Source organism: Lissotriton vulgaris, chromosome 1_2 (genome assembly GCF_964263255.1).
Source record: "Lissotriton vulgaris chromosome 1_2, aLisVul1.2, whole genome shotgun sequence".
Classification (NCBI taxonomy): domain Eukaryota; kingdom Metazoa; phylum Chordata; class Amphibia; order Caudata; family Salamandridae; genus Lissotriton; species Lissotriton vulgaris.
In genome coordinates this window covers 87,593,309-87,607,894 of record NC_141686.1, presented here as the reverse complement: position 1 = coordinate 87,607,894, position 14,586 = coordinate 87,593,309, and the positions used below count along the sequence as shown (strand labels likewise).

General features: G+C 45.4%; 1 protein-coding gene across 1 annotated transcript in view; it reads left to right on the top strand.

The window, feature by feature from the left end:
• The window catches only part of LOC147733967 (voltage-dependent calcium channel subunit alpha-2/delta-4-like), a 961,982-nt gene that overhangs the window by 439,705 nt on the left and 507,691 nt on the right, over positions 1-14,586 (top strand). The window contains exons 23-24 of the mRNA XM_086952873.1: positions 6,247-6,340; positions 7,357-7,452. Of these exons, the coding sequence (XP_086808999.1) occupies positions 6,247-6,340; positions 7,357-7,452 (190 nt within the window). The remainder of the gene's footprint in view (positions 1-6,246; positions 6,341-7,356; positions 7,453-14,586) is intronic.

The following is a 14,586-nucleotide window of genomic DNA, read 5'->3' as shown; positions in this document are numbered from 1 at the left end:
CACTCAGTTCATCACCACCCCCTTTTCTGAATCATTTTGTCCACCATAAGCGTGGAAGGGTATACTCAGATGTGAGTCCCTTGCTCATTGCACCACCAGGATTCAAGCAAGCCGGGCCGACGACGGCTGAAATGCCAGAAACCGGTCCCCGGAAGCTTGTTTCCTTCCCAGTATAAGAATTGGCTTGGTAGTTTGGTTTGCCCTGTTCCCATCATGCACTGGGACAGGAACAGACTAATTTGCATGTAGCCAGGTTCTGAGCTGGGATGGTGCAGTGAGCTAAAAAACGGTGATGGATCAAGCCCTGATCTTTGGACTGGATAAGAGTGGTCTGCTTAATTCAGACACTCTGTTCATCACCACCCCCTTTTCTGAATCATTTTGTCCACCATAAGCGTGGAAGGGTATACTCAGATGTGAGTCCCTTGCTCATTGCACCAGCAGGATTCAAGCAAGCCGGGCCGAGGACAGCTGAAATGCCAGAAACCGGTCCCCGGAAGCTGGTTTCCTTCCCAGTATAAGAATTGGCTTGGTAGTTTGGTTTGCCCTGTTCCCATCATGCACTGGGACAGGAACAGACTAATTTGCATGTAGCCAGGTTCTGAGCTGGGATGGTGCAGTGAGCTAAAAAACGGTGATGGATCAAGCCCTGATCTTTGGACTGGGTAAGAGTGGTCTGCTTAATTCAGACACTCTGTTCATCACCACCCCCTTTTCTGAATCATTTTGTCCACCATAAGCGTGGAAGGGTATACTCAGATGTGAGTCCCTTGCACATTGCACCATCAGGATTCAAGCAAGCCGGGCCGACGACGGCTGACATGCCAGAAACCGGTCCCCGGAAGCTTGTTTCCTTCCCAGTATAAGAATTGGCTTGGTAGTTTGGTTTGCCCTGTTCCCATCATGCACTGGGCCAGGAACAGACTAATTTGCATGTAGCCAGGTTCTGAGCTGGGATGGTGCAGTGAGCTAAAAAACGGTGATGGATCAAGCCCTGATCTTTGGACTGGGTAAGAGTGGTATGCTTAATTCAGACACTCTGTTCATCACCACCCCCTTTTCTGAATCATATTGTCCACCATAAGCGTGGCAGGGTATACTCAGATGTGAGTCCCTTGCTCATTGCACCATCAGGATTCAAGCAAGACGGGCCGACGACGGCTGAAATGCCAGACACCGGTCCCCGGAAGCTTGTTTCCTTCCCAGTATAAGAATTGGCTTGGTAGTTTGGTTTGCCCTGTTCCCATCATGCACTGGGACAGGAACAGACTAATTTGCATGTAGCCAGGTTCTGAGCTGGGATGGTGCAGTGAGCTAAAAAACGGTGATGGATCAAGCCCTGATCTTTGGACTGGGTAAGAGTGGTCTGCTTAATTCAGACACTCTGTTGATCACCACCCCCTTTTCTGAATCATTTTGTCCACCATAAGCGTGGAAGTGTATACTCAGATGTGAGTCCCTTGCTCATTGCACCACCAGGATTCAAGCAAGCCGGGCCGACAACGGCTGAAATGCCAGAAACCGGTCCCCGGAAGCTTGTTTCCTTCCCAGTATAAGAATTGGCTTGGTAGTTTGGTTTGCCCTGTTCCCATCATGCACTGGGACAGGAACAGACTAATTTGCATGTAGCCAGGTTCTGAGCTGGGAAGGTGCAGTGAGCTAAAAAACGGTGATGGATCAAGCCCTGATCTTTGGACTGGATAAGAGTGGTCTGCTTAATTCAGACACTCTGTTCATCACCACCCCCTTTTCTGAATCATTTTGTCCACCATAAGCGTGGAAGGGTATACTCAGATGTGAGTCCCTTGCTCATTGCAACATCAGGATTCAAGCAAGCCGGGCCGACGACGGCTGAAATGCCAGAAACCGGTCCCCGGAAGCTTGTTTCCTTCCCAGTATAAGAATTGGCTTGGTAGTTTGGTTTGCCGTGTTCCCATCATGCACTGGGACAGGAACAGACTAATTTGCATGTAGCCAGGTTCTGAGCTGGGATGGTGCAGTGAGCTAAAAAACGGTGATGGATCAAGCCCTGATCTTTGGACTGGGTAAGAGTGGTCTGCTTAATTCAGACACTCTGTTCATCACCACCCCCTTTTCTGAATCATTTTGTCTACCATAAGCGTGGAAGGGTATACTCAGATGTGAGTCCCTTGCTCATTGCACCATCAGGATTCAAGCAAGCCGGGCGGACGACGGCTGACATGCCAGAAACCGGTCCCCGGAAGCTTGTTTCCTTCCCAGTATAAGAATTGGCTTGGTAGTTTGGTTTGCCCTGTTCCCATCATGCACTGGGACAGGAACAGACTAATTTGCATGTAGCCAGGTTCTGAGCTGGGATGGTGCAGTGAGCTAAAAAACGGTGATGGATCAAGCCCTGATCTTTGGACTGGGTAAGAGTGGTCTGCTTAATTCAGACACTCTGTTCATCACCACCCCCTTTTCTGAATCATTTTGTCCACCATAAGCGTGGAAGGGTATACTCAGATGTGAGTCCCTTGCTCATTGCACCACCAGGATTCAAGCAAGCCGGGCCAACGACGGCTGAAATGCCAGAAACCCGTCCCCGGAAGCTTGTTTCCTTCCCAGTATAAGAATTGGCTTGGTAGTTTGGTTTGCCCTGTTCCCATCATGCACTGGGACAGGAACAGACTAATTTGCATGTAGCCAGGTTCTGAGCTGGGAAGGTGCAGTGAGCTAAAAAACGGTGATGGATCAAGCCCTGATCTTTGGACTGGATAAGAGTGGTCTGCTTAATTCAGACACTCTGTTCATCACCACCCCCTTTTCTGAATCATTTTGTCCACCATAAGCGTGGAAGGGTATACTCAGATGTGAGTCCCTTGCTCATTGCACCATCAGGATTCAAGCAAGCCGGGCGGACGACGGCTGAAATGCCAGAAACAGGTCCCCGGAAGCTTGTTTCCTTCCCAGTATAAGAATTGGCTTGGTAGTTTGGTTTGCCCTGTTCCCATCATGCACTGGGACAGGAACAGACTAATTTGCATGTAGCCAGGTTCTGAGCTGGGATGGTGCAGTGAGCTAAAAAACGGTGATGGATCAAGCCCTGATCTTTGGACTGGGTAATAGTGGTCTGCTTAATTCAGACACTCTGTTCATCACCACCCCCTTTTCTGAATCATTTTGTCCACCATAAGCGTGGAAGGGTATACTCAGATGTGAGTCCCTTGCTCATTGCACCATCAGGATTCAAGCAAGCCGGGCCGACGACGGCTGACATGCCAGAAACCGGTCCCCGGAAGCTTGTTTCCTTCCCAGTATAAGAATTGGCTTGGTAGTTTGGTTTGCCCTGTTCCCATCATGCACTGGGACAAGAACAGACTAATTTGCATGTAGCCAGGTTCTGAGCTGGGATGGTGCAGTGAGCTAAAAAACGGTGATGGATCAAGCCCTGATCTTTGGACTGGGTAAGAGTGGTCTTCTTAATTCAGACACTCTGTTCATCACCACCCCCTTTTCTGAATCATTTTGTCCACCATAAGCGTGGAAGGGTATACTCAGATGTGAGTCCCTTGCTCATTGCACCATCAGGATTCAAGCAAGCCGGGCCGACGACGGCTGAAATGCCAGAAACCGGTCCCTGGAAGCTTGTTTCCTTCCCAGTATAAGAATTGGCTTGGTAGTTTGGTTTGCCCTGTTCCCATCATGCACTGGGACAGAAACAGACTAATTTGCATGTAGCCAGGTTCTGAGCTGGGATGGTGCAGTGAGCTAAAAAACGGTGATGGATCAAGCCCTGATCTTTGGACTGGGTAAGAGTGGTCTGCTTAATTCAGACACTCTGTTCATCACCACCCCCTTTTCTGAGACATCCATCTAAAAGCATTGTCTTTTGATTCCACTCTGGTACAGTCGGTTGATGAGTGTGTGGTAGGAGACAGTGTTGAAGACAGCTGAGAGGTCAAGAAGGATTGCACTTAAATTTCTCCGACCCCGCTGGAGAAAAGTCACAGACTCCCTGTTACTGTCCGAGCAGCAAACCAGACCACGCAGACCATAAAAAATTGCTCCCTGTGTGAGCTGATAAGATAACCGTACTACACGTGGCCACCCTCAGGGTGTAGTAGTGAAAGATCTTTTTAAGTGTCTGCGTTGGAAACATTTTCTATATACATGGCCTTGATTACTCTAGTTCCTTTGGAATTCCAGGTCCCCTTTATTTTCTTTTGATACTACCCACACTACTGTGCGTGCAAAATCCAAATGTCCTAGTAAAACTTGGATCTCTTTGACTTGAACCTTCTTTCTAGCCAAAACAGTGTCCAGCAGCTCCAGCGTGGCTTCTGTCTTGTCCTCTGGCAAACACACTTCCTTCCTCACAGAATCAATTTCGGTTCCCACCTTCTTCTCATCTGCTGGAGGTAACCCACTGCCTGCCGTTAGCTCTTGAAAACTTACCAACATCCTCTAGCATTCTGCAGAGCCTGTGGTGCCCACAAAGAAGAACATTGTGAAGATAATGTGTCACTGCTTTCGTACCTGTCACAAATGTTAAACTCCATTGCAATAAACATCTAAACTTTTCAAACAATGCACAAGACATTGAACAACCTATTAGAACAGCTTCTGTTCCTTTCTGGGCTTCAATTGTATCCCTGAAAGTTCAAAATCTTCAGGGTAACAGTCTAAATTCCGATTTTGTGTAGCTCTTTCCAGTGCAAATCCTGTATCAAACCTTTTTGACCAGATCAATACTCTCTGCCCTTGCTGCAGCTGCTGACAACCCTGTTGTCTTCATCTTTTGCCTTGTACCACCTTCCAGTGCCTCCCTCCCCTTTTCCCTACGCAATTTAGCCCACAGCAGCGAGCAAGCCAGCACCATTTCTGCAACTCTACTTGCCAACCTGCGCCCGAGCCGCGCTCGGCACAAAACTCCTGCGCATTCTCCCACCACCGGTGCTAGGCGATCCTGCCTTCCCATCACTGTGATAACCCACAGTGCCTTCTCTAGTCCTCTCACTGCCATCCTGCACACTCTAAACTTACCCAACCCCTATCCATACAGTGCCGTGGCCAACCCTTTCACTAAAACCGCCTTTGTAAAGGATGATGACACTCTGGCACCCTGTCCATTAAGTCCTCCCGCTTTGCCCCCTAACCACTGTTCAATTATGTCCTTGCAGTCCCCTAGGCTGCTTCACCTACCCAAAGAGTATAGGGGCACATCAAAATAGTGGGTGCCCCTACATCCCCATTGTCAATGTTGCCTTGAGTACTTTGCTATCAGCCTGACCATACCTCAGGGACCCCCTGATCATGCCTTGTACACACTGCAGTAACTCCAACCTCTGTGAATAAAAACATTAATATTGTTGTGGAAATGTTGTTTTGTACCTACTTCAGAACTGTTAAATCTAATTGGAAATGGTTGTTCTGCTAGGTAGATAACATTTTGAATATTATTTAACATTTTCAGAATAAGTACATGGTACTGACAGGGTCAGACTGGGAAAGAAAATAATCCTGGGCACCAAAATAAACATTGCCCCCATTAGTGATTGGTACTAAAATGTCCAGATTTCCACATAGGGCAGTTTTGAACTTGTAAAGACATGCAGTATAGGTGTTTTGCAAGGCATGGGAAAGTGCATGCATTTGTGCATTTGACAGGCACCTATTGTAGTGATATCAGGGAAATCAACAGTACAAATCAGCCCACCAGACTGTAAAACAAGTCCGAAACCTACAAACAAGCTGCTGACACACTGACCTATCAGTCTACCTTCAGGCAAAGCCAGATATCCCCACGTGCCAGACTGACCCGGGGTACTCTGAATGTAAGTCATTGCTCAGGGAATTGCCTTGTAGCTGTTGTTAATTGCACAGACTCCTTTGGGATACGCTGGTTGCCCTATTTTGTTGAGTGGATTAAAGAAGTGGCCATAAGGCCCTGAGCCTTTTCACTATCAGACATTCGAACCTTGGGCAGTAGTAAGTCTCGGTCATGCCTGGCCAGCACCCTGGCCTCAACCGCGAAGATGTACTCCAGCCTAGTATTGAGTTTCAGGGAGGAAGAACTGAAAGAGCTCATACACCACAGATGGAAGTTTGAATGTTTACTTTTGTTGCACTGTCTAGCTTGGGAAGGTTGTATTCAATATGTCGTCCTGGAAACTTGATGCAAACTTGCTGCAAAACATTACACTAGGCCAACACAAATGTTTTTAAGCTTTGAGAAGATGGCCAGTCTTTCTTCATCTATTTTCTACTTCTGTTTTTCATGCCCAGGTGATGAGGAGTTGGTTCAAGAGGTGCTCTTCGATGCAGTGGTAACAGCTCCCATGGAGGCCTATTGGACAGCGCTTGCCCTGAACATGTCACAGTAAGTTCACTACAGCACAGCAATTAGTTGCAGGTCCATTTCCCTACACCCACTCCAGGTCCGTGTCAGGGAGCACTCTCCGTGTAAGAATATTTAACCTATCATGTCTTACGTCTAGGAGCTAAAGTACAATGTTTTCAGTAAACCATGCAATTGGTCCAGATATTCTTTATTGGGCCTCGTGATTGGCGAGTGATTTATAGAGTCCTGAAATGCTCCACTGCAGCAAGTTATATCCCACAAATTACCGAACAAAAAGAACAACACACAGGCAATGTCAAGTAGAAATTACGAGAATTTAAGGGAACAATTCATTGTTTACCCACATATTGGTTTGAACAGATATTGTGCTTGATCATGCACTACAGATGATGAAAAATAGTTCTAAGTGTGACTATAGTTCTATAGTCACACTCAGATGTGTAATCTATGTGAGAGAAGTGAAATAAAGAATTATACAATCACATGTGTATTCTTTATAAATCAAGAAAGCTCAAACATTAATTTTGCACCCTGTTCACCTTTTCTGGTATTGGGAAGATGGTCACAAAAAAATCTCTACATAACTGCAATCTGTGTTTGTGCTTTTGAAATTCTCTACATGTTTTGGCTGACATTACATTGACAGCCTTCTTCAGGAGATGAATATCAATATCCGATCCTTCTCTATAGTTTTATTTTCTTGTGTAAAAGATATTTTGATTTATTTCCCTTTCTACAACAAATCAAAGCAGTAAATTGATTTGCTAAGAAATGTGGTGTGAGACGCAAGCATGCTAAAGTATAGAATCACCATGAACCATTATGGTAGAATGTTTAAATCTTATTTGATTCCATTGGCTGAATTTAGTAGATGGATTCCCTATTAGACAGATTGACATTTCCTCTTCTAGGTTCTAATGGATATTGGGCTTCCTTCTCAAATTAAAATTCGGGATTCATCATCAGGTCAGAAAATAATCATCCTACTGTATCCCCCCCTTCCTTAAAATGTGTGTATTTCTCTTATTCTGTAGAACCAATGAGGAGGGAATTGAGATGGCTTTTTTGGGGACACGTGCTGGTCTTATGAGGAGCAGCCTCTTCATTGGATCTGAGAAGCTCTCCAACAAGTGAGTATTTTCAAAACAAAAAATGAAAAGAGCCTGGAGATTGGAATGTCTCCAGGTAGATGCCCAGTCACCTGCTCTGGTTCAGGCTGTGTCACCAGAGGAGTACTGGTGGGCAGGGGTTCACACATAAAAGATGGACCTAAACTGTCCTCTCACTCCGCCATTGCCCAGGCACAACCATGATCTGAAGCTGGCATCCTTTGTCTGGCAGTCTGCATGCATTAGCACTAGCCTTCTTTCTTAGAGCTGATAACCTCTCAAGTTTTCTTTTCTTTGGACCTTGACAAGTTACATGTTTTGCTGTTAGGAGGTTAAGTGCAGGAGTCATGTATGGGCTGTGTTAGTCTTGGCCATCAAGTTGGTCATGAGTCTAAGTGGTATTGTCCCAGATGAGGTGTGCTTCTCATGGACAACATCTGTTCTCCTTTCATTCTGAGGCATTATATTCAGGCTGTTCAGGTGGAGTGAAGGTTCTTGCAGCTTTGTGTGTTGGGCTCTTGTGGGTCTCAGCCTCTCCCAATTGTGCATTGGTTCATGATTTTTATTTCAAAGTATTTTGGGCTCAGTGTCACTCTAGTCCCTGTCCCTCTTATCACCACCTCTGCTGCCAGCGGTTAATGTATGCTAGTATTGATTAAATCTGTATTTACCATGACTGCTTCTCCTAGCCAGAGATGGTACCTAAGATAGAAGGACTTTTATTAACAAAAAAGGAAGCCTAGAACACTTGAGACCTGACTCAGAAAGGACCTCCGCACTCGGGGTGGAGGCCCACAGTTGTGGGGGAATCTCCGCACTCATGGCAGAGGCCCGCAGTCATGGGGGAATCTCTGCACTCGTGGTGGAGGCCCCAGTTGTGGGGAATCTCCGCACTCATGGCAGAGGCCCTGCAGTCATGGGGGAATCTCTGCACTCGCGACCGGAGGCCCCACAGTTGTGCGGGAATCTCTGGCCTCGTGGTGGAGTCTCTGCAATTGCTGATATTCCGCCCGAGTGTGGAGTCCCCCCCTCCATCACGAGTACGGATGCCCTTTGCGAATCAGACCCTTAGATTCTAAGAATAATTGTTTTATTTTCTAAATGATAAAGTCATATTCTGTGGAAAGCCAGAGCACCGATGACAGCATTTCTCTGCACTGCTAAGAAAGCACCATGATGCTAATCACTTAATTTAAGAAAGAATTGCACCATGCTAGGCACACTTTTTAATATTTAGCCATTCCTTTTATTTACCTGTTCCTAGTGGTTACAGTTCTTTACCCTACCACTTATAGTTATATTTTCTTACTGCATATAAGTGTTAAACTTTACCACTAGCAAGATATTGTACATGTTAAAATATTTACTTTGCCCAACTGCTTATGAAGATTACTAGCATTACTAACAGTCATCAAAATGTTTTTGTGTTACTTGCCGAGGCCAAGACCAGAATTATAAAGTTAATCACCACCACAAGTCGGAATATCAAGGCTATGCCCTCTTCTCTTGTTGGAATGAAACCAGTTCACTGAAATCATCCCGAGCTACCAATATTTTCAATAATGTAATAATAGTCACATCAGACAAGACTGCATTAGTGGCCAATATAAGAAAGATTGTCAGCAGTGATCACCTCACTGCATCAGGCAGGGGTTTCAGCCATAATATAAAAAAAGGCTTTATCAGTTGGATTGTGTCTACATGGGTAATGCATGACAGCTATAGCTGCAGTGGGAGACCCTAATACCAAGGTAATAACATTAGTAGTAGGTCTCCCAAATGTCACATGCATTATAACTCAATTATAAGGTTTAAATATACTTTGGAAACAAAACCATTTTTCTCTAAACATTAGCTCATGAGTTTTGAAATTACACACATTTTCTTCTCAAATACATACAATTTTCGTATACATATATTAATTCAATCAAGGAACACCTTCTAATTTAGCATGGTGGGCTGCACACAGTAGAGCTACCAATTACCACAAGCTACTAGTTGGAGAAGCCGCGCCTAAAGCATACCAATGAGGGCTCTGTGAAAATTGTTGTATTTTTACAAGAACCATCAGTTACCAAATACACTGATCTGTCTGTCACAGGGACATGTACCGGAGAGGTAGACATTTGAGGTGAGGTTTATGTGATATAATGAAGAGCTAACAGACCTTCTCACCCCCTTATTAAAGATCCCAATCTCCAGTGAGGCAAAATATGAGAGTGCTTACTCCAACTGCGTTGCAGCCGCTGTCTCCGTGCAAGTTACTGCACTCCTCTACACACTGTACTTTGACTACATTATAGGCTGTAAGTGCCGGAAGTACTAAGCATTTAAACGATCGCAAACCCTCTAGCTCGACCTCTGTGCCCATGGAAATGTGTTTTTTTTAAAATACTGATCTCTTTTTGGGATTTGGAAAAGTTTTACCAACTCATAAAATGGGATTACAAATGGATACCGATTCTGTATCTGGAAGGCGGGTGCATATAGGCATCTCTCCATAATGCTGAAAATGTATCTAATGTATAGATATTTTGTGACCAAAATCCAGTCCCAAAACATTGATATTTTACAAATTCCGAAGAGGAGGGGGTAATACCCTTGCAAAAAGGAAAGAGTGTCCTTGGTTTCCTCCCCCCCCCCCCCCCCCCCCCCCCCCACTGTGTGAATAGTAAGTGAGTTAGGCAGTGGTCTATGGGAGCACTGTCAACCCTTAAACAAACAACAACAAAAGCAAAATGTTTTTAAACTCAGTCTCAGAAAACAGGCTGCCTTACAGAAAGTACGTTATTAAAATAACAATCACAGACGTGGTGGTATGCTCATCCCAGTCTCAGTTGTAGTGTCTGAGTCGCAGCATAGAATCTACCTCATTAATATTCATGAGGTAGGTCCTATTGAGACCCACTGCGATTCGGATTTTTAAGAACTGACTGATAATTCCATATGTTGGTTCTTAACCGCATCGCTGCGGCGGCTTTTCCCGCTGTGTGCGGCATTTTTAAAATTACCGCGTTACATGGCGAGCTCAGCTCGTCATCAGCACACGGCAGGTAAGCCTGATGACGAGCTGAGCTCGTCATCAGCATCGAAGTGGAAATCTTTACTGGTCACAGAAGTACTGATTACAAGTTGAGGCCAGTATTATGCGATCAGATGGTCATGTATCTGGCCTATATAAGGCCTAACTCAGAAAGCTAAACTTACACATTTTTTTAAGTTTAATTTTTTTTTGCTGTTGGCAAACTGCAAGTTAATAGTAATTTGATGAGTGCAGACACTGAACAGATACAAAGATGGGACAGGCCTATCTTACAAAAGTGTGAGTTTACAAGGCGAGTCTGAATTGGTCACCTTGCAAAGCCAGAGTAACATCCGCTTCTAAGAAGGCACATGTGTACAGACAGGTTTAGAACCAAATTTCATCCTCAACCAGCATATTCTATCTGGCAGTATACACAAATTGGATACAATATATCCTCCCCGGAATAGCCATTACACTGATAGGAAAACACTAACCTTTGCAAAAGCCTTGGTCTTTGGGCAGGTCACTCATCATAGCTAGTCGCGTCATCGTGTACAGTAGACTATCCCTGGGTTGGGCGCCTCTGAGGTCAACAGATCCAAAGGCAAACAGCTATCCGCACTCAATGGTCACAATCAGTTTGTATCATATATCAGAAACACACAAAATGGCTGAATAAAAGCGAAGTGACCGATGAAACACCCCACCCACAGACTTGAGTGACAGTGGGATACCCTTCTTGTAGCATCCAAACACTGCCATGAAAACTAGCCTCCCATCTGGGAACTTTCACCAGACCGCAGCACAGGCAGCACAGGCAGATAATGATGCCAAGAGGGCTCTTCTCAGGGCAGACAATATCCATCAAAAGATGCTGCAACTAAAGAGGCAAAGGCATCAAAAGAATCCCGAATCTCTGGCCGGATTCACAAAGCAAGCAGCGCACCTAGATTGGGCTTCGGTGTGCACCTGGCTTGATTTATGAATGTAAATTCACATTTTGTGTTCACAAAATGCTAATTTGTGCTCATACACACCACGTGTTGGCATATTTAATACGGTCGGTGAGCTGAATTTTAGGAACCACTTGCCTAAAGGCATGTTAAGATCCAATTGAAGACATATGTATATCTCATTTGAAGCCCAAACTGTGGAATAGCTAATGACATAAAACTGCCTCTGTTCATACTGCTTAAAGACAAAAATGGAAACATGGCTATTTAATAACTAATGCTATAGATTCTGGAAGTAGGTATGGCAGCCAGACGTGCAGTTTTTACTTCCACAGCCGGCACGCGTGTGCAGCAGTTCACTACACACAAAACATACATTCTGATTTAAAGTATTGTACTCGAACATATTATTACACCTTATAGTGCAATATTACATGTGAGCAAATGTGCATACCGGGGCAACAGTAGGAGTTACAGGGCTGCAATGCGTGGCACGTAGTCGAACATCCAAAATCTACTGAATTCGGGAGGGGGCATTTACATCTCTGTGAGGATGAATGAGGTGGTGAATTACTGCCCAGCCTGGACCAAAAGACCATACTACAGCATCCTTTTAAATGGACTCGTCCGAGATACATGGCCAGAAAGGCTGGTCAGCTGCTGCATAACTATGGAAATGCCCTGGGCCCAAACAACTGCAGGGGGGCATGTGTGGGCAGAAGTAACAGAAACATTTTCTACAGTTTTATTAATCAAAAAATATCAGAGGTCCTTGTCAACAAGAAGCATCTGCACAAGAATTTCTCCTAAACACAGGCTCACAGACCATATCCTCATGTTACACTGTGAAAAATCATAAAGGGACATAGCTGCCTGCTTAATAAACTTTAGAAACAAAATGGGGCGCAACCTGACACCCAGATCTAAATGTTAAATTCCAGGAGGGTGAAAGTACAAAGGTCACAGATAATCCCCCAGGAGTGCAACAGGCTTTTTTTGCTTACTTTTTGTGCCCACTGGGCCACTGTGGTGTTACAGAAGGGGAAGCAGACGCTCTGAGATATCTTCAGTAATATGGATTGCTTCGCCAGATTGTCTGCTGCCACAAGGGGGAGTGGGGGGATATTGGGGGAATACCCTCATTTGCATGGGGGAGTGGCCTCTTGCAAATGAAGGACGCCTTTGCATTTGTGTCTGCACCATATTACAGTCACAGGAGCAGTCAAACTTGCCATCTGGAGATCACTGACTGTGAACCATAAACTGGTGGCTCACAGTCAGGGCTCCCACTGCGGCCGCCCATTTTCATGGGGCATTTGGGTTCCGAGGGACCCCCAGTTATCCCCAATACACAGTCTCCGAGTTGCTGTGCCCAGTTAAAGGCAGGCTGGTGGCTTCAGGTAGCAGTCTGCCTTACACTAAAGCTCCAGTCCCAATGCTGGCATGGGTTCGCACCAGCACTGGGACCAGTGCAGCTGTTGTAATAGGGCGCACTGTCCCAGCTTGCGCGTGGCTCACCCAGTTAGAGGTGGCACTTGCACCATATTCAAAGTTCGGCGAACAAATTAGTGTAGTCCAATTGACAAACCTCTGGCAAATACTCACCAATAACAGGCTGAGTGATCATTGACTTGCAATGCGAGAGGCGGGCACAGATGAAACCAGAACCTAGAGAGGTCTGACTCTGACAACGGTGTGACTAGAAAGAAGTAGAGATGCTGTCTCCTAGATTGCCCATCAACCAGACATATTTGGGGTAAGTATTCCTCCACATTCTGCTAGGAAAATAAAGACTTCCAGATGGAAAAGTAGAAGGTAAAAACCTGCCCTTGCCTCGTTCTTGTGAAGCTACGACTAGCAGCAGGCAGTACCATCTGACGGGGTATCTCCCAAAGAGATGTGATCCACTCAACAAGAAAGCAACACTTCACAAATTCACAAACAAATGACGCTCAATCTTAATAAGGGTTTAGGGGACTGAGAGGAAAAAGTGCGCTGTCTACATTCGCATCCTCCCTCACATAATACAAATCCCGAAAGAGCGAATGAGACATACAGATGTCACAGTTGGGAGATACTCAATTCTGGGAGACTCTATGGACCTTAGCAATGTCTTTCATTAGTCACAGTAGGACCTTCATGAAAACCACCTGAAAATCTATAAAACAGTTTGAAAGGAATGGCCTCACCCCCCTCTCCCGCCGCAGGTGTCATGCTCCATCCTCGGCCATCCGACTACACCACCGCATTCTCTGGGGTATCTCCCAACGGTGACCGCTGCATGTCTCATTCGCTCTTTTGTGAATTGTATTTAACAGATACAGCCAGAAAAGGCAAATGTACACAATTGTAACTTGAATTAATAAATGAATGAATATATTAATAAAACACAACAGTTGTCCAACTAAGGTGTCCTGGCCCTCAAGTTATGCATTCTTTAATGTACTGCATATATCTACTGTGGTTCTTGTCTGACTTGTCATGCCTGTGAAGTAGTTTGTATTGTATTGTAGATTATGGTGCATTGGTTCTACCCTCGTAGTGTGTGGGTTGTGGGTGGGTGGGCAATGGAGAATAAGTCCTCTGAGCAGTGTTTCATTTGGGCTGGTGTTTGCTGGTACTCAGCACCAGCATTTATTTCAGGACACCAGCACTTATTTCAGATAGTCAACCACATGGTGGCGCTGTCTGTCTCTTTGTGTACAGCGTACATACAAATAATGATCACAAATCCAATATGCATTAATGTTTAAGAATACCTTGTCCAAGCCACTTTTACAGCTTTGCGTGGCAGGGTATTCCAGATTGGCACAATGTGTGGAGTGTGATTGTTAATAGGGATTAGTGTACTGGCATTTGGCAGCAGCAGTGAGTGGTGCAAACTGCACAGTCTGCCCGTGAAACACCCTTGGCCCTGGCACTATTTTTTTCAAAGAAATAAGCACTGTCTTTGTGTTTGAAATACTGCCCTGCTTAGGGGAAATGGCGTAACAAAAGCCCTCACAGCCCCCCGCAGTGCCGGGTGTGCCCCATCGGACATTGGCAGGTCCCTGACCTGAGAGCTTGGGACTGGGTCCGGAGCGTAGGGCCCTTCCGATGAACAGCCCGCCTCACCAAGAGCAACCCGCCTAACCTATGAGCAACCTACCTCACATATGAGCAGCCCACCTCACGTGT